A 22,683-nucleotide genomic window follows, 5' to 3' on the forward strand; every position below is an offset into this window, starting at 1 on the left:
AAAGTCACTTAAGCCTGGAACTACGTTGATGGTGAGGCCTAAACCAACAGTACCAGAAACAACTTCAAAATATTTTCCCATAGAAAACCAGTCAGTCTGGGACCAGCCAGCATTTCCAACAAAAATTTTACCACTGACTTTTTGTTTTAACATCTCGTTCATGATAGGAATCATGTCAACATCAACAGCAAAGGCAACAATGACTGCTACACTTGACTCTTTGATGGTTTTTACTATATGAGGAGCATTACGGTCTGGTTTTGACATAACAATGGTTTCGGTGAAGGCCACACATCCTCCAGCCTTGATTATCTCTTGTTTGATTGGTTGAATTCCAAGCTGTCCATAGTCATTATCCGGTGCCAGTAGACCAAGCCAAGTCCAGCCAAATTGAAGAACAAGTTTAGCCATACCCTTAGACTGAAAATTATCACTGGCAATGGTCCTGAAAAAGGAAGGAAACTTTCCCCGATTGCTAAGGACAGAAGAGCTTGAAGCAGGACTAACCTAAAAAAATAATTAAATGCAGTAAAACTAACAAATTAAATGTCATGCAAACTTACAACAGCTCTAAACTAATTAGACCATCTGAGACAGTATTATGATTGTCACATAAAGGGCTTGATTCACTAAGACAAACAGCATGCCTTATCCGAGTTAGCACGCCTTATCAGATATACAGTAACACACCTTATCCGAGTTAACACTCCTTATCAGAGATAACATGACTTATCAAAGTTAACATGCCTAATCAAAGTTAACACACCTTATCAAAGTATCAAAGATAATGCATGCTATTTGTCTTAGTGAATCAAGCCCAAAGCCTGGTAAACACATCCGGTTTTCCCCCTGCATGTAGCATGAGGGCCAACAGATTTTTTTTTATACTACAAAGACATTGTATAAGTAAGCCTTCATACTACATAGAGGTAGTAAAATTGACCAAACATTGACCAATCAAAATTTGATGTGTGTACCAGGCCTAAAGAGACTCTGAAGTCTCCTTAAAATCACGTTTTTATTTTAAAAACCTGTTAAGTATGTTTGCTCTAACTAAATGCTGCATCCCCCGTGGCTGAAATCTAACTAAATCCGCCCAAACTCCCCGGGGCACACTACGGGGAGCGCTTCCGTGAGAGGCAGAGCTTTCAGCTACATCTCTGCCTCTCCATGCATCTGTCGCCACCTCTCCCCTGCCCCTCTCAGTCTTCCTTCACTGAGAGGGGTGGGGACGAGGCCGAGATACACTATGATAGACGCGCATGGAGGCAGAGCTGCGGCTGAAAGCTCTGCCTCTCACGGAGGCGCACAGGGCAGCAAAAACCAAGAAAGTCGTGGATTTTGCGAGGGGAGTTTGGGGTGATTTAGTTAGATTTATGCCGCAGGGATGCGGCGTTTTAATTAGGGCAAACATACTTAAGAGGTTTTTTTTATCAGCATGTAACGATCGGTGTCAGCACACAGAGAGGATCTGATCATTGGTGATCTGCAGTATCACAAAGAATACAGATATATACCTGATTATGATGATCTGCAGAATCACCAATAATACAAGTATAACTAACCTCTGGACACCTATGTAATGTGAGTGTTTGGTGCAACAGTAATGACTTTGAGTGGGACCACCCGAGGAACAGGTGTTCCTTGGCCGTATGGGCGTTACCTCCCTCTGATAGATGCAAAGACTTTTCAGCAGTCTGAGACGTCCAAAGGGGTGGAGCCCCAGGCTGAATGACAGGAAGGCCCTGAGGCTGAGGGACACTTGGAAGGTGGGCGTCACTAGCAGGTCTGGAGACTAATCTCTCAATGGAGAGGGATAGCTCTCAAGGTCGGGCAGGCCAGGTAGGCAACACACGGGCAGATAAGGTACAGAGACAGAAGGCAGATTCGGTAACCAGGGGCAGCAGGATTGGCAACAGGATATCAGATATGCGTAGGTACCGAATCAGAAAGCAGAGGGATAGTCAGGAATGCAATAGGTCATAACAGATATCAAACAATGCCTAGTCTTGGGTGTGAGGTCCGTGGTTTTCAACACCCTGGAACTATTCTGAAGTATAATACGATGGTAACACAGTATCCCTAGTCTTGGGTGCGAGGTCCATGGTCTCAACACCCTGGAACTAGTCTGAAGTATAATACAATGATAACACAGAATCCCTAGTCTTGGGTTTGAGGTCCGTGGTCTCAACACCCTGGAACTAGTCTGAAGTATAACACAATGATAATACAGAAGTAATCTGGCTCAGTGTAAATTCCCAGGTCCTCCTGGTTCAAACACACTGTGTTCAAGTCAGCAGTCGCAAAGCTCCTCTCTTTGTAGGAGAGGCGAACATAGAAAAAAATGGTACTAATTCTACTTAATGTCACATTCTGGTTCTTATAAAAACAACTTTTCTTTATTTATTTTTGATTTTTATGTTGACATTTTGTCTTGATTGATGTTTTTACACAAAGAGGATAGTTCATGCAACACTGTGCACCACACCATAATTCAAAAAAAGGTATAAAAAATGTATTCAACAAATCGCAAAAGCACTATAGAAAACACAATTAAAAACATCTAAAAGCCAGAAATGGACACCTCATCACATTGGTATAAATTAATACATGAGAATAATCACAGTGTAAGGCTATAATAGCAAACAATATGCTGATCCCACCTGGGTAGCTCAATAATAGATGCCACAGGGATAGAACCCGGGTTCAGAAGGCCAGTGTAGACTAAAGTGCATAAGAAAGTGATCAACCCCCAATAAATGACAATAAATATTAGACATATACATAGGGAATAGACAACCTGTGGAAAAAAGTGCATGCCATGCTTAATTAAATAGAATCAGCCTAAGTACAGCCCATGGATGCTGGATAAGTGATGTGATGCTGGGACCATCCTAGCAATGTGAGTGGCAAACGAGAGAAGGACCCCCCACTCTTGACAAAGCGGCGTGACTGCTCCGATACCAGTAGTGTTGGGCGAACAGTGTTCGCCACTGTTCGGGTTCTGCAGAACATCACCCTGTTCGGGTGATGTTCGAGTTCGGCCGAACACCTGATGGTGTTCGGCCAAACCGTTCGGCCACATGGCCGAACTAAGAGCGCATGGCCGAACATTCCCCGAACGTTCGGCTAGCACTGTGATTGGCCGAACGGGTCACGTGGTTCGGACCCGAACGCGCTCTGATTGGCCGAACTGTCACGTGGTTCGGGTAAATAAATACCCGAACCACGTCATATCTCCGCCATTTGTCTGTGGGTTTAGCTTTGGGTAGGCAGGCAGGGTAGTTCACGCTCCAGCCACGCTAGCCAGGGTCCCCCCAGTCATTGTGTCGCTGCTGGGAATAGTAGTACACCGCTCGCTCAGCCACACTATATAGCATTCTGTTTACTGCCACTCTGTGTACCTCGCTCAGCCACACTATATAGCATTCTGTTTACTGCCACTCTGTGTCTGCTGGGAATAGTAGTACACCGCTCGCTCAGCCACACTATATAGCATTCTGTTTACTGCCACTCTGTGTCTGCTGGGAATAGTAGTACACCGCTTGCTCAGCCACACTATATAGCATTGTGTTTACTGCCACTCTGTGTACCTCGCTCAGCCACACTATATAGCATTCTGTTTACTGCCACTCTGTGTCTGCTGGGAATAGTAGTACACCGCTCACCCGCCACTGTATAGCATTGTGCTCTGTGTCGCTGCTGGGAATAGTGGTACACCGCTCACCCGCCACTGTATAGCATTGTGCTCTGTGTCGCTGCTGGGAATAGTGGTACACCGCTCAGCCACACTATATAGCATTCTGTTTACTGTTCTGTGTCTGCTGGGAATAGTAGTACACCGCTCGCTCAGCCACACTATATAGCATTGTGTTTACTGCCACTGTGTGTACCTCGCTCAGCCACACTATATAGCATTCTGTTTACTTCCACTCTGTGTCTGCTGGGAATAGTAGTACACCGCTCGCTCAGCCACACTATATAGCATTGTGTTTACTGCCACTCTGTGTACCTCGCTCAGCCACACTATATAGCATTCTGCTTACTGCCACTCTGTGTCTGCTGGGAATAGTAGTACACCGCTCGCTCAGCCACACTATAGAGCATTGTGTTTACTGCCACTCTGTGTATCTCGCTCAGCCACACTATATAGCATTGTGTTTACTGCCACTCTGTGTCTGCTGGGAACAGTACTACACCGCCCGCTCAGCCACACTATATAGCATTGTGTTTACTGCCACTTTGTGTCTGCTGGGAATAGTAGTACACCGCTCGCTCAGCCACACTATATAGCATTGTGTTTACTGCCACTCTGTGTACCTCGCTCAGCCTCACTATATAGCATTGTGTTTACTGCCACTCTGTGTCTGCTGGGAACAGTACTACACCGCTCGCTCAGCCACACTATATAGCATTCTGTTTACTGCCACTCTGTGTCTGCTGGGAACAGTACTACACCGCTCGCTCAGCCACACTATATAGCATTGTGTTTACTGCCACTCTGTGTCTGCTGGGAACAGTAGTACACCGCTCGCTCAGCCACACTATATAGCATTGTGTTTACTGCCACTCTGTGTCTGCTGGGAACAGTAGTACACTGCCGCCCACTCAGTCACCCCATTACTATATAGCATTGCTGGGATCTGTAGTACTCTGCTCACCCACCCATACCATTGTACTGCCAGTCACTGTGTATATTGCTGGGATCTGTAGTACTTCACTCACCGTCAACCACTATATAGCATTGCGTACTCTGCCAGTCAGTGTGTATATTGCTGGGATCAGTAATACTCCACTCAACGTCAACCACTATATGAGCTCACCATGAGTTCCTCAGAGACCTCTGCTGTGAGCAGCACTCCCAACAACAGCAACAGCCAACGCCCCACGCAAGCTATAACATCCACCCCAGCAGCCAGTGGTCAGCAGCAGCCCTCCCCGGAGGAGAACGTTGTGTCCATCGGTCCGGTGCCAGAGCGATTATTGAGGGCTGCGATTGAGGAGATGATGGGGCCTGATGTGGAGGAGGAGGTCGGGCTCAGGCCAGCATCCCAAGTTAATGTTGAGGACGATGAGGGGTCTGTGTCTGGGGATGTTGGGGTGGCAGAGGTGGTGGGTGGGTCAGACTCAGGAGAAGAGTTGTATGATGAGGATGATGATCGGGACCATCTGTATGTGCCTCAGAGTCCGACCCCGGAAAACATGTTGTATCGTGTGTTTAGGTACTAAAATCTGCATTCCCACTTCCCAGTACTGCCCGGGTCCACGGATCCATATAATTTTTTGGGCAGCATTATCAAACTGTGGTACTATGAGTGAGTTGCCATGGTCCTTCTGTGCTGTCACACTCACCGTCTGTCTGCAGATGGATTGTTCAACACAGCTACGCCATCTGACATGTAGTCCTTGACCATCTTCTCCAGGCGATTGGTGTTGGAGGACGTGGAACTGCCCGATTGTTGTTCTGTGGGCTGCTGCATGGGTGTCAGAAAATGTTCCCACTCCAAGGACACTGCCAATGCCATTCCCTTTTGGGCACGAGCAGCAGCTTGTGTTCTTTGCTGCCCTCCTGGTCCTCCTGGGTTTGCTGAAGTCAGTCTGTCGGCGTACAACTGGCTAGAGAAGGAGGAGGATGTCAATCTCCTCTCTAAAGTCTCCATCCTCAAGGGCCTGCTGGAATTGTTCCATTTTTGACCTGTCTGACACTTTCTTCAATCAGTTTTTTAACATTGTGTTTGTATAAACTGGGTATAAACCCAGTAATTGGTGTTGTCCAGAATAATGAATAATAATGAATAGTGAATAATGCGCGGGCCGCGTTCAATGCAGTCTAGCATGAATTGAGCCATGTGTGCCAGAGAATCCTGCCAGACTCCTCTGTCTTCATGTTCTTGTGAGCGTTGTGATTGTTGTGATGCACCATATTCGTCACCAGCATCACTTTCTTCCTCTTCTGCTGTCCATTCCTGCTAAATTGTGGAAGTCCAACGTGCACTGCTGTGTCCCTCGGCAGTGGGGGCATCCAATTCCTGCTCCAACTCCAGCTGTTCCTCGTCCTGTTCTTTGTCATAGCTGGGACCAGCGTTTCCTGAGGCAGGTTGCCTGATGTTGGTATCATCACGCTGATCTTTTTCATCTTCAGATTCCCCCACTTGCATCATGCCAGCGGTTTCCATCTTCAACATTGATTTCTTCAGTAAACACAGCAGTGGTATTGTAATGCTGACTGTAGAGTTGTCACTGCTCAGTCACAAGCAACGTGGATTGCTCAAAATTTTGGAGGACTTGGCAGAGATCCAACATGGTGGCCCAATCAGATCCACAGAAGCTTGGTCGCTAGCTGCTGGAATGCACCTCGGCACTGCGCAAAAGCATGCTAGCATGTGCAGCGTAGAATTCCAGCGCGTAGGGAGGGACATCACCCAGCGAGCGATGGTGCGCTAGATTGAAGCGCTCCTGCATCTCTTGGTGAGTCCTTCAGAAGCGGTACTGGACTTTAAAAAATGTTTTGTTTTTTTTCCTTCAACAGAAGATCTGCCACGTTGGAGTGAGGAGGACGCCGCCGACCCGACACCAAGCTGAACCCCGGCGAACTCCAAGCAGAGGATCTTCAGGAACCCTCAAGGCTTTGAGCAAGCTCAGGAGGATCAGCAGTCCCGACGAGACCTCTCCTCATATGTGACTGTGTGCAGTGGAGTAGAGCTCCCCAGAACAACCTCTCACTTGTCACTTTGTCACTGGTCACTTTGTCACTTGTCACTTTGTCAGTTGTCACTTTGTCATTTTGTCACTTTGTCAGTCACTTTGTCACTTTGTCACTTTGTCACTGGTCACTTTGTCACTTTTCACTTTGTCACTTGTCACTTGGTCACTTGTCACTTGGTCACTTGGTCACTTGTCCAGATGATCTCGGTACACCTCCTGCGATTCAAATTCCTGCACACATTGCTCTGGGATTTGGGTGTGATGAATGATGCATCTAACTGGCCACCGGAGGCAATTAAGGCCTTCAAAACATTGAAAGCAGCTTTCTGTTCCGCCCCCATTTTGCGTCATGTTGAGTTGTTGACGTCATGTTCATCCTTGGCCTCGCCTTGCATTTCAGTGCGAGGTGCATTTTCCACAGAAAAAGGTTGTGAATCCGGGCACAACATTTGTGGCTGTTCCATTGACCTTTCACAGGTAGAAGATTGTGGGGGTGGGAATAGCTCCTCCAAAATAGCCCATTGTGTCCTGAAAACTACTCATTGCATTGCTTTGCGCACGCATTTTTTTGTCCTCATGCAAGGCCTGAGTTGCGCCTGAAAGCGTGGCCTTCTCCTCCTGTGCCTCCTCCTGTTCCATCACGTCTGCTGCTGCTGGGTTAGCGTTGCCGCCCGGTCCCTGTTTATTGAACCTCTTATCTTTATTACATTTATGACTGCATGGCGGTACAAAGCATGCTATCCGCACGCTTCTTGTCCTCATGCAAGGCCTGGGTTGTTGTGTCTCAAAGCGTGGCCTTCTCCTCCTGCGCCTCCTCCTGTTCCATCACGTGTGCTGCTGCTGCTGCTGCTGCTGCTGCTGGGTTAGCGTTGCCGGTCCCTGTTTATGGAACCTCTCATCTTTATTACATTTATGACTGCATGGCGGTAAAAAGCCTGCTATCCGCACGCTTCTTGTCCTCATGCAAGGCCTGGGTTGTTGTGTCTCAAAAAGCGTGGCCTTCTCCTCCTGCGCCTCCTCCTCCTGTTCCATCACGTGTGCTGCTGCTGGTGCTGGGTTAGCGTTACCGGTCCCTTTTCCTGGAACCTCTTATCTGTATTACATTTATGACTGCATGGCGACAAAAAGCATGTTACCTGTGCAAAGAAACATGACATTTTCCACATTTAAAAGACAGGTTTTCCTTTGAAACTTTACAATCAATTTTCTCAAAAACTATAAGCTCTTTTTCAAATATTTTTTTTCCTCTTGTACCCACTCCCAAGGTGCACATACCCTGCAAATTTGGGGTATGTAGCATGTAAGGAGGCTTTACAAAGCATGAAAGTTCGGGTCCCCATTGACTTCCATTATGTTCAGAGTTCGGCGCGAACACCCGAACATCGCGGCGATGTTCGGCGAACGTTCGCGAACCCGAACATCTAGGTGTTCGCCCAACACTAGATACCAGTAGAGAAGTCTACCGGGGGCCTCCCTTTATCTCTGGACACCTTCATGGTCGCATCCATACCTGGATCACGTAAGCCTCCCTCTCTCGTTTGCCATTCACATTGCTAGGATAGACATATGTATATGTCTAATATTAATTGTCATTCATTGGGAACATGAGTTGGAGGAGCACTCATCCATAGGAAGGAACTATTGTGTGCCCAAGCCTTGGATTCCTGTATCCTCAGAATCCTCAGTAGGCAAATGTAGAAACGAGGCTGGCACCACCAGAAGTAGAAAAGTAAAAAATTAGCTCTTTATTGATCAGTCATTAAAATGACTCTCAGACCGGCTTGAGAAAGAGCTATAACAGCTCGAAACAGCGGACTGTCGCCGCCAAAGCCTTATTTTTTGACCATGCTGTCATTTTAATGACTGATCAATAAAGAGCTAATTTTTTACTTTTCTACTTCTGGTGGTGCCAGCCTCGTTTCTACATTTGTCATTTATTGGGGTTTGATCACTTTCTTATGCACTTTAGTCTACACTGGCCTTCTGAACCCGGGTTCTATCCCTGTGGCAGCTCTTATTGAGCTACCCAGGTGAGATCAGCATATTGTTTGCTATTATAGCCTTATACTGTGATTATTCTTATGTATTAATTCATACCAATGTGATGAGGTGTCCATTTCTGGCTTTTAGATGTTTTTAATTGTGTTTTCTATAGTGCTTTTGTGATGTATTGAATACATTTGTTATACCTTTTTTGAATTATGGTGTGGTGCTATATGTAGTCATACTCTCTGAATTTATTGATTGATGTTTTTGTTTGTTTCTGTGTTGTTTTTTTTCTATGGTATATTAGGATCGGAGTGAGCAGGCAAAATTCAATTTTTTTTTAGCAAATCTTAAGTGAAAAATTCATCACAAGACAAATGCTGCATTGAAGTCTGTGCAGCTGACTTTTATCCAGTCAATTGCAAAGCCTAGTGCTATCATCATCACATTTAATAAGTGTGTAAGGGTCCGTAGTGGTGGTAACATGTAAAAAAGAAGTATGAATACTTTTTAGTTTTCAAAAAGTTTGGTGAAAATGTAAGTGACTGTACACATTTTCTTTTACAAATGAAAACAAAAGGACAGCATAGCCCCTCCCCTTGGAACACCGTTAAATCCTTGTCTTTATGCATGTAGGTATTCCCCGGGTAATTTGAGGAACACCAGCATGGGGCTCTGCCCCTTAAACAATACCAAGCCTCATGGTCCACAATATTGGAGGTACACTGTAGAAGGGAGGCAGAAAAGCCACCCACTGCAGAGTACCTTTGTCCAAGGTTATCGGCAAGGGGCTCAAACCAACTCTGATGACCAGAAGGATACAGGGTAACTATTGCAACATATGTAGTAGTAGTCCCTGGGGAGCAAAATATCATGAAATCCTATAACATCAATTGGACTCCCAGGTGTCCACTCTCCTCTCCACTTAAACTGACTTAAAGTGAACCTCCGGACTAAAAATCGACTCAGCAGCACTGAAAAGGCCTGGTGTTTCTTTAACAGTTTCACAGCATCAGAACTTTGTTTCTCTTATACAAGCCTCATTTTTAGCTGCACAGAAGAAAACTGCCCGGACTTTTTTCCCCTGATGCTGTGCAAAGCATGATGGGATTGCTGATGTTGTTGTTCTCGTTCTGCTGTTTTGGTGCAATTGTTGTTTTTTTTTACATTTTCAATTTGACATTTGAATCCTAGCATGTGCAGCTGGGAGGGGTAATCAGGAGACAGGACAGTTGGAACTGTGTCTCCTGCTCCTTGTCACCTCCTTTCAACCAAAAATATGGCTGCCCCCATGACAAAGATGGCAGCCCCCATGAATCACAAACATTTGCCTGTTCTTTTAAAACAGGGTGAGTAAGAGAATATATTACCTATCTATTCTAATTAACATAACTAATGTAACATGATGAGAGTGTGTTTGTTTAGGCTGAAGTTCCCCTTTAAGCGGGTCGAGCCCATTTGCTGCACTAAGGCTGCCTCTCATCTCTCCCCGGCATCTTGGACTTCTCCACTCGCCTCTCATGTAAGCTCCTCTTGGCCTAACAACTTAGGGATCTTTATTTTCACTGCTTCCCGCCATCTTACCCTTTCCATCTTATTTGGCTTCCCCTGCATCTCCGATTCTTGAGTTGTTCTGCATTGAGTTTCTTTGCCTTCTCATCCGTGCGCTTGATGCACCTTGCTCACTTTATGCACTTTATAATTTATTCTATGCTATATAAATTATTAACATATGCACCTTATTTGTATCTACTGTATCGCCCATGCTGCAACCAGGGCCGGATTTACCATAAGGCACTGTAGGCATGTGCCTTCAGGCGCCTGATGATGGAAAGGCGGCTCTCTTACCTCCCCAAGTACCTCCCTCCTTCCCTATGCAGAGTCTCGAGTGAAGCGTAATTGAGAGGTTACTCACTTGGGTCTCAGTATTCCACTGATGAGCTCTCCCGTCAGTCCGGAGCATCTCTAGCTACTTAATACTGTGCATAGCTCTGGCTACTAATACTAAGGGGCACCTGTAGCTGCCTATGATGGGCAAGGGAAGTAAGGGAGAATTGACAGCTGGGCAGCTAGTACACTTGCAGTACGGTTCGGGCCAGCCTGCACCTACTTGTATGCAATTTTGAGATATATATCTATTTATTATACCAAGTGGTTGTTCATATGTTTATATACTATTTTCACAGAAGTGGGGGAAGTCCTTTTTTGCCCATTGTATGTTATATACAGTACTATAAAATTACCCTAATATTCATGTAATTTGAGAGACATTGCATGTCACCTCTCATGGTGATATTTTAATTGCTTTTATTCGCTACTTGTGGATTTTTTGTAAAATAAAGATTTTGTGACATTTATCTCTATGACCAGTTTGGTGCTTTTTAGAAAGGGCTCTCTTTCTTTCTAAAATACTTGTTCCTTTTGCCCTTAGCACATTTTGGTCTTTGACCTAAGAGTCACATCAGGTGTACACATAGATTTTTACATGGTGCTTGTCCATATCTTTGCAATATTGCAATATGAATAAAGTATTGACATTTTTTTTATCAAAATATAGCCACAGGCATGGTAGTATCCTGCTTTATTGCTGTCATTTTTCACAAAGAAACTATCTATTTTCCCACACACCCCACTTCCTCATACAATTAAAAGGAACCAACTTACCTGGGGGTATCTTAGGACTCCTAAAACATCAGCCAAAATTTTGGAGTTTGAAGACACGATAGATCCAATAACTGCCATAAAAGGTGATTTTGAATTACATCGATAGTTGGGGATAAATGGACTGGACTCAGTAAGAAATTCTAAAGCTCCTTGTAGTTCAGAATGAGAAACACTGCAAGTGTCATACATCTGGAACCCCAAAGTAATATTAGGCAAAATGTTCGGATTTGAATTTATCTCCTCTAAAGCAAAGAAAACAGTCTGAAGCATCCGATAACAGTCCATATCAAATCTTAGAAATCAAACACAAAATCATTAGATAAACGAGTGCATGTGTTCTCCTTACAGGGGAACTAAAGAGAGAGGTATATGGAGGCTGCCATGTTTATTTCCTTTTAAGCAATACCAGTTGCCTGGCAGCCCTGCTGATCCTCTGCCTCTAATACTATTAGCCATAGCCCCTGAACAAGCATGCAGCAGATCAGGTGTTTCAGACTTTAAAGAGAATCTGTATTGTTAAAATCACACAAAAGTAAACATACCAGTGCCTTAGGGGACATCTCCTATTTCCCTCTGTCACAATTTTCTCCCCACTGCATTAAAAATAGTCAAAAATAGTTTTTAAAAGTTTGTTTATAAACAAACAAAATGGCCACCAAAACAGGAAGTAGGTTGATGTACAGTATGTCCACACATAGAAAATACATCCATTTGCAAGCAGGCTGTATACAGCATTCCTTTTGAATCTCAAGAGATCATTTGTGTGTTTACCTTCTGTCCCCCTGCAGCTCTCATCCACTGAAGAGTGACAGGCTGTGAGGTTGATTGTTTCTTCCTGCAGACAGCTCTGTGTCTGTAATTCCTCAGTAGTGATGTCGCGAACCTCCGATTTTCGGTTCGCAAACCCCGTTCGCGAACTTCCGCGGAAGGTTCGGTTCGCGGAAAAGTTCGCAAACCGCATTAGACTTCAATGGGGAGGCGAACTTTGAAAATAGAAAAAATTATGCTGGCCACAAAAGTGATGGAAAACATGTTTCAAGGGGTTTAACACCTGGAGGGGGGCATGGCGGAGTGGGATACACGCCAAAAGTCCCGGGAAAAATCTGGATTTGACGCAAAGCAGCGTTTTAAGGGCAGAAATCACATTGAATGCTAAATTGCAGGCCTAAAGTGCTTTAAAACATCTTGCATGTGTATAAATCAATCAGGGAGTGTAATTAGAGTACTACTTCACACTGACACACCAAACTCACTGTGTAACGCACCGCAAACAGCTGTTTGCATAGTGACGGCCGTGCTGGACGGGTGCGAACCATGGCCAGAGTGCACACCATGGCGATTTTCGAGGCTATATATGGTCGCCGCGCTGTGGTAGCTCAATGATAGAACAACAGTGACTGTCCAGCTGATCAAATTTGGTCTGACCACAATGAAGCAACGACCTTATTATCTTTGGTGTGCCACCCCCACCCGAGACACTCATATAGCCGGCGGTCATTGCTTCATTGTCATACGCAAGCCCCTTCACCGCGGCAAGGTAATGATCACAAAGGGGGATGGGCACATGTACATGCCTTTTGTTTTTTTGTTGCAGCCACCTGCAGTGCAGCTAGAAAAATTAGGCAGGCATGTACACGCACCAGGAAAATTAGTATAGCGGCCGCTGCTAGCAGCGGCCTTAAAAATTCAGGAATCCGCCTAGAGTCCTGGACCCTGTTGGTGGTGGTGGATAAGGCAAGCGGCCTGCAGGCAGAGATGCTGTGTGTGGGGACTGACTTAGTCTTCGGTCATGCAGTAGCCCTCCGGGATCCATGCCTCATTCATTTTGATAAAGGTCAGGTACTAAACACTGTCGTGACTTAGGCAACTTCTCTTCTCAGTGACAATGCCTCCAGCTGCACTGAAGGTCTTTTCTAACAGGACGCTTGTGGCAGGGCAAGAGAGAAGTTGGATGGCAAATTGGGACAGCTCTGGCCACAGGTCAAGCCTGCACAACCAGTAGTTCAAGGGTTCATCGTTGCTGCTCGCAGTGTATACATCCACATTTAAGGCCAGGTAGTCAGCTACCTGCCGGTTCAGGCGTTGGTGGAGGGTGGATCCGGAAGGGCTATGGCGAGGCGTTGGACTAAAGAATGTCCGCATCTCCGACATCACCCTGAGATCGCTGGAGTGTCCTGTCCTTGCCTGCGTGGACTTGGGAGGAGAAGGATTACTGCCAGTGGTACCTTGATTGCGTTGTGCTGTCACATCACCCTTAAACGCATTGTAAAGCATCATTGCCAGCTTGTTCTGCAAGTGCTGCATCCTTTCCGCCTTCTGTTGAGTTGGTAACAGGTCCGCCACTTTGTGCCTGTACCGAGGGTCTAGTAGCGTGGCCACCAAGTACAGGTCATTCCCTTGAGTTTTTTGATACGGGGGTCCCTCAACAGGCTGGACAACATGAAAGAGGCCATCTGCACAAAGCTGGACGCAGACATACTCTCCATCTCCTCTTGCTCTTCCTCAGTGATGGCACTCAACTCCTCTTCCTCCCCCCAGCCACAAACAATACCACAGGAACGTGGAGCATCAGAAGCCTCCTGTGACGGCTGCTGCAGTTGTTCTTCTTCCGCCGCCTTCTCCTCCTCCCCAAAACACCTTCCTCATCATCATCATCCGAGTCTGACTCCTCTCCTTCCCCACACGACTCCTCTTTTCCCTTCTCCTCCCCCCTCTGTGCTGTCGCAGGTGTTGAGGAAATATCTGGTTCGGATGAAAATTGCTCCCACGACTCCTCCTGCCGTAACTGTTCTCGTTTACGCTCCTCCACAGCTGTATCCACCACTCTACGCACGGCACGCTCCAGGAAGTAAGCGTAGGGGATCAGGTCGCTGATGGTGCCCTCAGCGCGACTCACCAGTTTGGTCACCCCCCCCACAAGGGCTGCATGATCCTGCATGCATTTCACATCAGTGTCCAGTTGTTGGGCCACAACATCCCCATCCTCCCAGATTCTGTCCTTCTACTGTAATTGTACAGGTACTGGGTGACGGCTTTCTCCTGGTCTAGCAGGCGAGAGAACATGAGCAGGGTGGAATTCCAGCGAGTCGGACTGTCGCAAATGAGGCATCTCACCGGCAAATTGTTTATCTGCTGAATGTCCGCAAAGCGTGCCATGGCCGTGTAAGACTGCCTGAAATGCCCACACAACTTCCTGGCCTGCTTCAGGACGTCCTCTAAGCCTGGGTACTTGGACACAAATCTTTGCATGACCAGATTCAGCACATGTGCCATGCAGGGTACATGTGTCAGCTTTCCCAAATTCAACGCGGAAATTAGATTGCTGCTTTTGTCACACACCACGTTGCCGATCTCCAGCTGGTGCGGGGTCAGCCATTGCTCCACCTGTTTGTTAAGAGCAGCCAGGAGAGTTGCTCCAGTGTGACTCTCCACTTTGAGCCAAGACATGTCTAAGATGGCGTGACACCGTCGTACCTGGCATGCAGCATAGGCCCTGGGGTGCGGGGGCTGTGTAGCTGGAGAGGAGATCGCGGCACCAGTCAAGGAGGAGGATGACGACAGCAAAGAGGATGTAGCAGGCGGAGAGGAGGTGGCAGGAGGCCTGCCTGCAAGCCGTGGAGGTGTCACAAGTTGGTCCGCTGCGCAGCCACGTACTTCCTGCTTGCTGCCATCGGTCACCATGTTGACCCAATGGGCTGTGTACATAATGTCGCGGCCCTGCCCGTGCTTGGCAGACCAGGCATCCGTGGTCAGGTGGACCCTTGACCCAATGCTCTTCACAATAGATGACACCACTTGCCTTTCAACTGCATGGTACAGTTTGGGTATGGCCTTTTGTGAAAAATAATTTTGGCCTGGTATCTTCCACTGCGGTGTCCCAATGGCCACAATTTTTTACGGAAAGCCCCAGACTCCAGTCCACCAGCTTGTATGGTAATAGCTGGCGGGCTAATAGTTATGCCACGCCAGCTGTCAGACGCCGGGCAAGAGGGTGACTGGCAGACATTTGCTTCTTACGCTCAAATACTTCCTTCATGGACAGCTGGCTACTGCTGTGGGCAGAGGAGAAGGAACCGCTCAAGGGCAGAGTCGGTGTAGAGGAGGAGGGTGGCTGTGAAGGTGCAAGGGAGAAAGCAGCTGAAGAAGATGATGCACCTGAAGGAGGAAGAGGAGAAGGAGGGTGGCTTGTCTTTTGGGTGCTGCTTTTCCTCAGGTGTTCTTGCCATAGCTGTTTGTGCCTTTTCTCCAAGTGCCTTCGTAAGGCACTTGTCCCTACGTGAGCTGGCCTTTCCACGGCTCAATTTTTTCTGGCAGAGACAACATATGGCTTTGCTCCGATCTGGGACACACATGTTAAAAAATGTCCAAACCGCTGAGCCCCCCTGAGGTGATGGCGCTACGGTGGCATCAGCAGCTGACGTTGAAGGGCATGTTGGCTGGGTGTCCATAGCTGGCAATACATGGCACCGGACACTGCCCCCAGCTGTTTATGAGGACGAGCTCCCTCTGCTTCTTTCATGGACTCATCTCCTCCTACTCCTCTCTGACTCCCCCTCTGAACTGTCCCCCTGGTCATCTCCTCTATTGGGAACATACGTCACATCCGTATAATCGTCATCATAATCCTCCTGCTCGCTTTCCTCAGACACCTCCACAACTGCACCAACATCAGGTGGTTCATCATCCCCCTCCTCACATGTTACATCCATACTATCGCCACCTAACTCAGACGTATGAGGTGGTGTACCTGCGCCTTCATCTTGTTGTTGCAGTAGTGGCTGTGAATCAGTGATTTCACCACCACCAAATAATTCCTGTGAAGTGTCAAATGCAGCGGATGTGGTGCTTGTACTAGTGCTGGAGGATGTGGGAGATGAGGTGTTCTGTGTTAAATAGGCAAGCACGTCCTGACAATCTTGGGAAGTGATGGCACGTGCCTTCTTCTGAGCACTGTACTTTGGGCCAGGGCCGCACAAAATCACAGCAGCACCTCCTCGCACAGACCTGCCAGGTGGCTTTCCTCTGGGTCTGCCTCTACCTCTTCCTCTACCTGCTTCGTCCATTTTGTCCATCTCGGGGGGATGCTAGGTATATGCAGTGAGGTGGGTTCACTGAACAGTAAAAGTAGTTATATGCAGTGAGGTGGGTTCACTCAACAGTAAAGGTAGTTAGATGCAGTGAGGTGGGTTCACTGAACAGTAAAGGTAGTTATATGCAGTGAGCTGGGTTCACTCAACAGTAAAGGTAGTTAGATGCAGTGAGGTGAGTTTACTCAACACAAAAGGTAGTTATATGCAGTGAGGTGGGCTCACTCAACAGTAAAGGTAGTTAGATGCAGCCTCCGTATAACTCTTACTTCAGTTCCCCTTTAAGCTAAGAAATGGTATATCTAATGACCAAGCATTCTTTCATGGTATATCTAAGGAATATAAGCATTCTTATGGCCAAAAAACAATGTTGTTTAAACATCTTTGAGAAGAAATGAATATAAAAACAATGAATATGTAAATATATTGTTTTTGTGTGGCTAGTTCATTTCTGGCCACTAATCACTAATAGCCGGTAAAATCTATGGAGTTAATTCGCTATCACTATAGCATCCCTTACTGCACGCTTAGCGTGCCTTATCAGAGTTAATGTGCCTTATCAGAGTTAATGTGCCTTATCAGAGTTAGCGCACCTTATCAGAGTAGCATAGTGAGTGCTAAAAACTTATACCGGCTAATTGCCAATGACGAGAGCTCCACTTGTCCTGCCCTGAGCCCCTGCTCGTCGAATCACTTTAAAGGACATTATCCTCACACTTTGATTGGCCCACTAGGCTGCTTGTCAAGTTTCCTGTCAAAATAACAGGCAGCCTATTGGACCAATCAAAGTGCGGGGATAATGTCCTTTAAAGTGATTGGACCCGCAGGGGCTGTAGTGTTGGGCGAACAGTGTTCGCCACTGTTCGGGTTCTGCAGAACATCACCCTGTTCGGGTGATGTTCGAGTTCGGCCGAACACCTGATGGTGTTCGGCCAAACCGTTCGGCCACATGGCCGAACTAAGAGCGCATGGCCGAACATTCCCCGAACGTTCGGCTAGCGCTGTGATTGGCCGAACGGGTCACGTGGTTCGGACCCGAACGCGCTCTGATTGGCCGAACTGTCACGTGGTTCGGGTAAAATAAATACCCGAACCACGTCATATCTCCGCCATTTGTCTGTGGGTTTAGCTTTGGGTAGGCAGGCAGGGTAGTTCGTGCTCCAGCCACGCTAGCCAGGGTCCCCCCAGTCATTGTGTCGCTGCTGGGAATAGTAGTACACCGCTCGCTCAGCCACACTATATAGCATTGTGTTTACTGCCACTCTGTGTACCTCGCTCAGCCACACTATATAGCATTCTGTTTACTGCCACTCTGTGCCTGCTGGGAATAGTAGTACACCGCTTGCTCAGCCACACTATATAGCATTCTGTTTACTGCCACTCTGTGTACCTCGCTCAGCCACACTATATAGCATTGTGTTTACTGCCACTCTGTGTCTGCTGGGAACAGTACTACACCGCTCGCTCAGCCACACTATATAGCATTGTGTTTACTGCCACTCTGTGTACCTCGCTCAGCCACACTATATAGCATTGTGTTTACTGCCACTCTGTGTACCTCGCTCAGCCACACTATATAGCATTGTGTTTACTGCCACTCTGTGTCTGCTGGGAACAGTAGTACACTGCCGCTCACTCAGTCACCCCATTACTATATAGCATTGCTGGGATCTGTAGTACTCTGCTCACCCACCCATACCATTGTACTGCCAGTCACTGTGTATATTGCTGGGATCTGTAGTACTTCCCTCACCGTCAACCACTATATAGCATTGCGTACTCTGCCAGTCAGTGTGTATATTGCTGGGATCAGTAATACTCCACTCAACGTCAACCACTATATGAGCTCACCATGAGTTCCTCAGAGACCTCCGCTGTGAGCAGCACTCCCAACAACAGCAACAGCCAACGCCCCACGCAAGCTATAACATCCACCCCAGCAGCCAGTGGTCAGCAGCAGCCCTCCCCGGAGGAGAACGTTGTGTCCATCGGTCCGGCGCCAGAGCGATTATTGAGGGCTGCCATTGAGGAGATGATGGGGCCTGATGTGGAGGAGGAGGTCGGGCTCAGGCCAGCATCCCAAGTTAATGTTGAGGACGATGAGGGGTCTGTGTCTGGGGATGTTGGGGTGGCAGAGGTGGTGGGTGGGTCAGACTCAGGAGAAGAGTTGTATGATGAGGATGATGATCGGGACCATCTGTATGTGCCTCAGAGTCCGACCCCGGAAAACATGTTGTATCGTGTGTTTAGGTACTAAAATCTGCGTTCCCACTTCCCAGTACTGCCCGGGTCCACGGATCCATATAATTTTTTGGGCAGCACTATCAAACTGTGGTACTATGAGTGAGTTGCCATGGTCTTTCTGTGCTGTCAGTACTGTCATCATGAAGGAGTCCGCACACAGACTTGTCGGAGCAATCACCACAATTTTATTGTCCCATCACATGTATACAGATACTCAGTCTGACCTGCATAGGCCGACGATCGTTTCGGGGCCACTCAGGGTCCCCTTTATCAAGGCGGGTAGCAGAGAAGACATATACACCTTATCAGTGCGAAAAATCACAATAAGTACCCCCAAGCACAAATCCCCACCTACACCCATGGGCGTGTTCATCAATCAAAAAAACGACAAGTCTGTGTGCGGACTCCTTCATGATGACAGTATTGGATAGAAGCCTCGGGGCCCGGCACCAGCTTACCCACTGACGTGAGTGCAGTCTTTGATTCATTGGATTTCTGTGCTGTCACTCTCACCGTCTGTCTGCAGATGGATTGTTCAACACAGCTACGCCATCTGACATGTAGTCCTTGACCATCTTCTCAAGGCGATTGGTGTTGGAGGACATGGAACTGCCCGATTGCTGTTCTGTGGGCTGCTGCATGGGTGTCAGAAAATGTTCCCACTCCAAGGACACTGCCAATACCATTCCCTTTTGGGCACTAGCAGCAGCTTGTGTTCTTTGCTGCCCTCCTGGTCCTCCTGGGTTTGCTGAAGTCAGTCTGTCGGCGTACAACTGGCTAGAGAAGGAGGAGGATGTCAATCTCCTCTCTAAAGTCTCTACCCTCAAGGGCCTGCTGGAATTGTTCCATTTTTGACCTGTCTGACACTTTCTTCAATCAGTTTTTTAACATTGTGTTTGTATAAACTGGGTATAAACCCAGTAATTGGTGTTGTCCAGAATAATGAATAATAATGAATAGTGAATAATGCGCGGGCCGCGTTCAATGCAGTCTAGCATGAATTGAGCCATGTGTGCCAGAGAATCCTGCCAGACTCCTCTGTCTTCATGTTCTTGTGAGCGTTGTGATTGTTGTGATGCACCATATTCGTCACCAGCATCACTTTCTTCCTCTTCTGCTGTCCATTCCCGCTAAATTGTGGAAGTCCAACGTGCACCGCTCTGTCCCTCGGCAGTGGGGGCATCCAATTCCTGCTCCAACTCCAGCTGTTCCTCGTCCTGTTCTTTGTCATAGCTGGGACCAGCGTTTCCTGAGGCAGGTTGCCTGATGTTGGTATCATCACGCTGATCGTTTTCATCTTCAGATTCCCCCACTTGCATCATGCCAGCGGTTTCCATCTTCAACATTGATTTCTTCAGTAAACACAGCAGTGGTATTGTAATGCTGACTGTAGAGTTGTCACTGCTCAGTCACAAGCAACGTGGATTGCTCAAAATTTTGGAGGACTTGGCAGAGATCCAACATGGTGGCCCAATCAGATCCACAGAAGCTTGGTAGCTAGCTGCTGGAATGCGCCTCGGCACTGCGCAAAAGCGTGCTAGCATGTGCAGCGTAGAATTCCAGCGCGTGGGGAGGGACATCACCCAGCGAGCGATGGTGCGCTACATCGAAGCGCTCCTGCATCTCTTGGTGAGTCCTTTAGAAGCGGTACTGGACTTTAAAAAATGTTTTTTTTTTCCTTCAACAGAAGATCTGCCACGTTGGAGTGAGGAGGATGCCGCCGACCCCGACACCAAGCTGAACCCCGGCGAACTCCAAGCAGAGGATCTTCAGGAACCCTCAAGGCTTTGAGCAAGCTGAGGAGGATCAGCAGTCCCGACGAGACCTCTCCTCATATGTGACTGTGTGCAGTGGAGTAGAGCTCCCCAGAACAACCTCTCACTTGTCACTTTGTCACTGGTCACTTTGTCACTTTGTCATTTTGTCACTTTGTCACTTATCACTTTGTCACTTGTCACTTGTCACTTTGTCACTTGTCACTTTGTCATTTTGTCATTTTGTCACTTTGTCAGTCACTTTGTCACTGGTCACTTTGTCACTTTGTCACTTGTCACTTGGTCACTTGTCACTTGGTCACTTGTCCAGATGATCTCGGTACACCTCCTGCGATTCAAATTCCTGCACACATTGCTCTGGGATTTGGGTGTGATGAATGATGCATCTAACTGGCCACCGGAGGCAATTAAGGCCTTCAAAACATTGAAAGCAGCTTTCTGTTCCGCCCCCATTTTGCGTCATGTTGAGTTGTTGACGTCATGTTCATCCTCGGCCTCGCCTTGCATTTCAGTGCGAGGTGCATTTTCCACAGAAAAAGGTTGTGAATCCGGGCACAACATTTGTGGCTGTTCCATTGACCTTTCACAGGTAGAAGATTGTGGGGGTGGGAATAGCTCCTCCGAATAGCCCATTGTGTCCTGAAAACTACTCATTGCATTGCTTTGCGCACGCATTTTTTTGTCCTCATGCAAGGCCTGAGTTGCGCATGAAAGTGTGGCCTTCTCCTCCTGCGCCTCCTCCTGTTCCATCACGTCTGCTGCTGCTGGGTTAGCGTTGCCGCCCGGTCCCTGTTTATTGAACCTCTTATCTTTATTACATTTATGACTGCATGGCGGTACAAAGCATGCTATCCGCACGCTTCTTGTCCTCATGCAAGGCCTGAGTTGCGCCTGAAAGCGTGGCCTTCTCCTCCTGCGCCTCCTCGTGTTCCATCACGTGTGCTGCTGCTGCTGCTGGGTTAGCGTTGCCGGTCCCTGTTTATGGAACCTCTCATCTTTATTACATTTATGACTGCATAGCGGTAAAAAGCATGCTATCCGCACGCTTCTTGTCCTCCTGCAAGGCCTGGGTTGTTGTGTCTCAAAGCGTGGCCTTCTCCTCCTACGCCTCCTCCTGTTTCATCACGTGTGCTGCTGCTGCTGCTGCTGGGTTAGCGCTGCGGTCCCTGTTTATGGAACCTCTCATCTTTATTACATTTATGACTGCATGGCGGTAAAAAGCATGCTATCCACACGCTTCTTGTCCTCATGCAAGGCCTGGGTTGTTGTGTCTCAAAAAGCGTGGCCTTCTCCTCCTGCGCCTCCTCCTCCTGTTCCATCACGTGTGCTGCTGCTGGTGCTGGGTTAGCGTTACCGGTCCCTTTTCCTGGAACCTCTTATCTGTATTACATTTATGACTGCATGGCGACAAAAAACATGTTACCTGTGCAAAGAAACATGACATTTTCCACATTTAAAAGACAGTTTTTCCTTTGAAACTTTACAATCAATTTTCTCCAAAACTATAAGCTCTTTTTCAAATATTTTTTTCCCTCTTGTACCCACTCCCAAGGTGCACATACCCTGCAAATTTGGGGTATGTAGCATGTAAGGAAGCTTTACAAAGCACGAAAGTTCGGGACCCCATTGACTTCCATTATGTTCGGAGTTCGGCGCGAACACCCGAACATCGCGGCGATGTTCGGCGAACGTTCGCGAACCCGAACATCTAGGTGTTCGCCCAACACTAGCTTAGGGCAGGACGAGTGGAGCTCTCATCATTGCCAATTAGCAGGCATAAGTTTGTAGTGCTCGCTATGGTACTCTGATAAGGCATGCTAACTCTGATAAGGCATGTTAACTCTGATGCATGTAAACAGCGTGTGTAAATTTTACCGGGAACCATGAAAACTCAAAATTAACATAACTAAGTTCCCGGTAGAAATATTGACAGCTTCTTATCAGAAGCCATGGTCTTTCTGAACAAGAAAAAAAAATCACGTCCTCCTTTTTACTTCCTGTAAGCGAGAGTGCTCACTTACAGGATGGAATTTAAAAAAATGACTGTGGCCATTTTGTTGCCAAATAGTAAAACTACATGTACATACATTTTTTTTAAACACAAAACAAAATAAATTGCATTTAAAATGAACTGTTTACCTCCCACACCCAAAAAATACCCACATAAGATTTTTACCTAAAATAAATAAATAAATAAAACAATTACAATAAAAAAAACATAA

The 22,683-nt window shown here is 47.1% G+C and overlaps 1 protein-coding gene across 1 annotated transcript in view; it reads right to left on the reverse strand.

The window, feature by feature from the left end:
- The window catches only part of LOC137562052 (extracellular calcium-sensing receptor-like), a 55,654-nt gene extending 36,393 nt beyond the window's left edge, over window positions 1-19,261 (reverse strand). Inside the window, exons 1-3 of the mRNA XM_068273392.1 lie at window positions 19,200-19,261; window positions 11,356-11,647; window positions 25-507 (exon numbers count right to left, since the gene is read on the reverse strand). Coding sequence (XP_068129493.1) covers window positions 25-507; window positions 11,356-11,647; window positions 19,200-19,261 — 837 coding nt within the window. The remainder of the gene's footprint in view (window positions 1-24; window positions 508-11,355; window positions 11,648-19,199) is intronic.
- Window positions 19,262-22,683: the final 3,422 nt, after the last annotated feature.

This window comes from Hyperolius riggenbachi, chromosome 3 (assembly GCF_040937935.1).
Source record: "Hyperolius riggenbachi isolate aHypRig1 chromosome 3, aHypRig1.pri, whole genome shotgun sequence".
NCBI lineage: Eukaryota > Metazoa > Chordata > Amphibia > Anura > Hyperoliidae > Hyperolius > Hyperolius riggenbachi.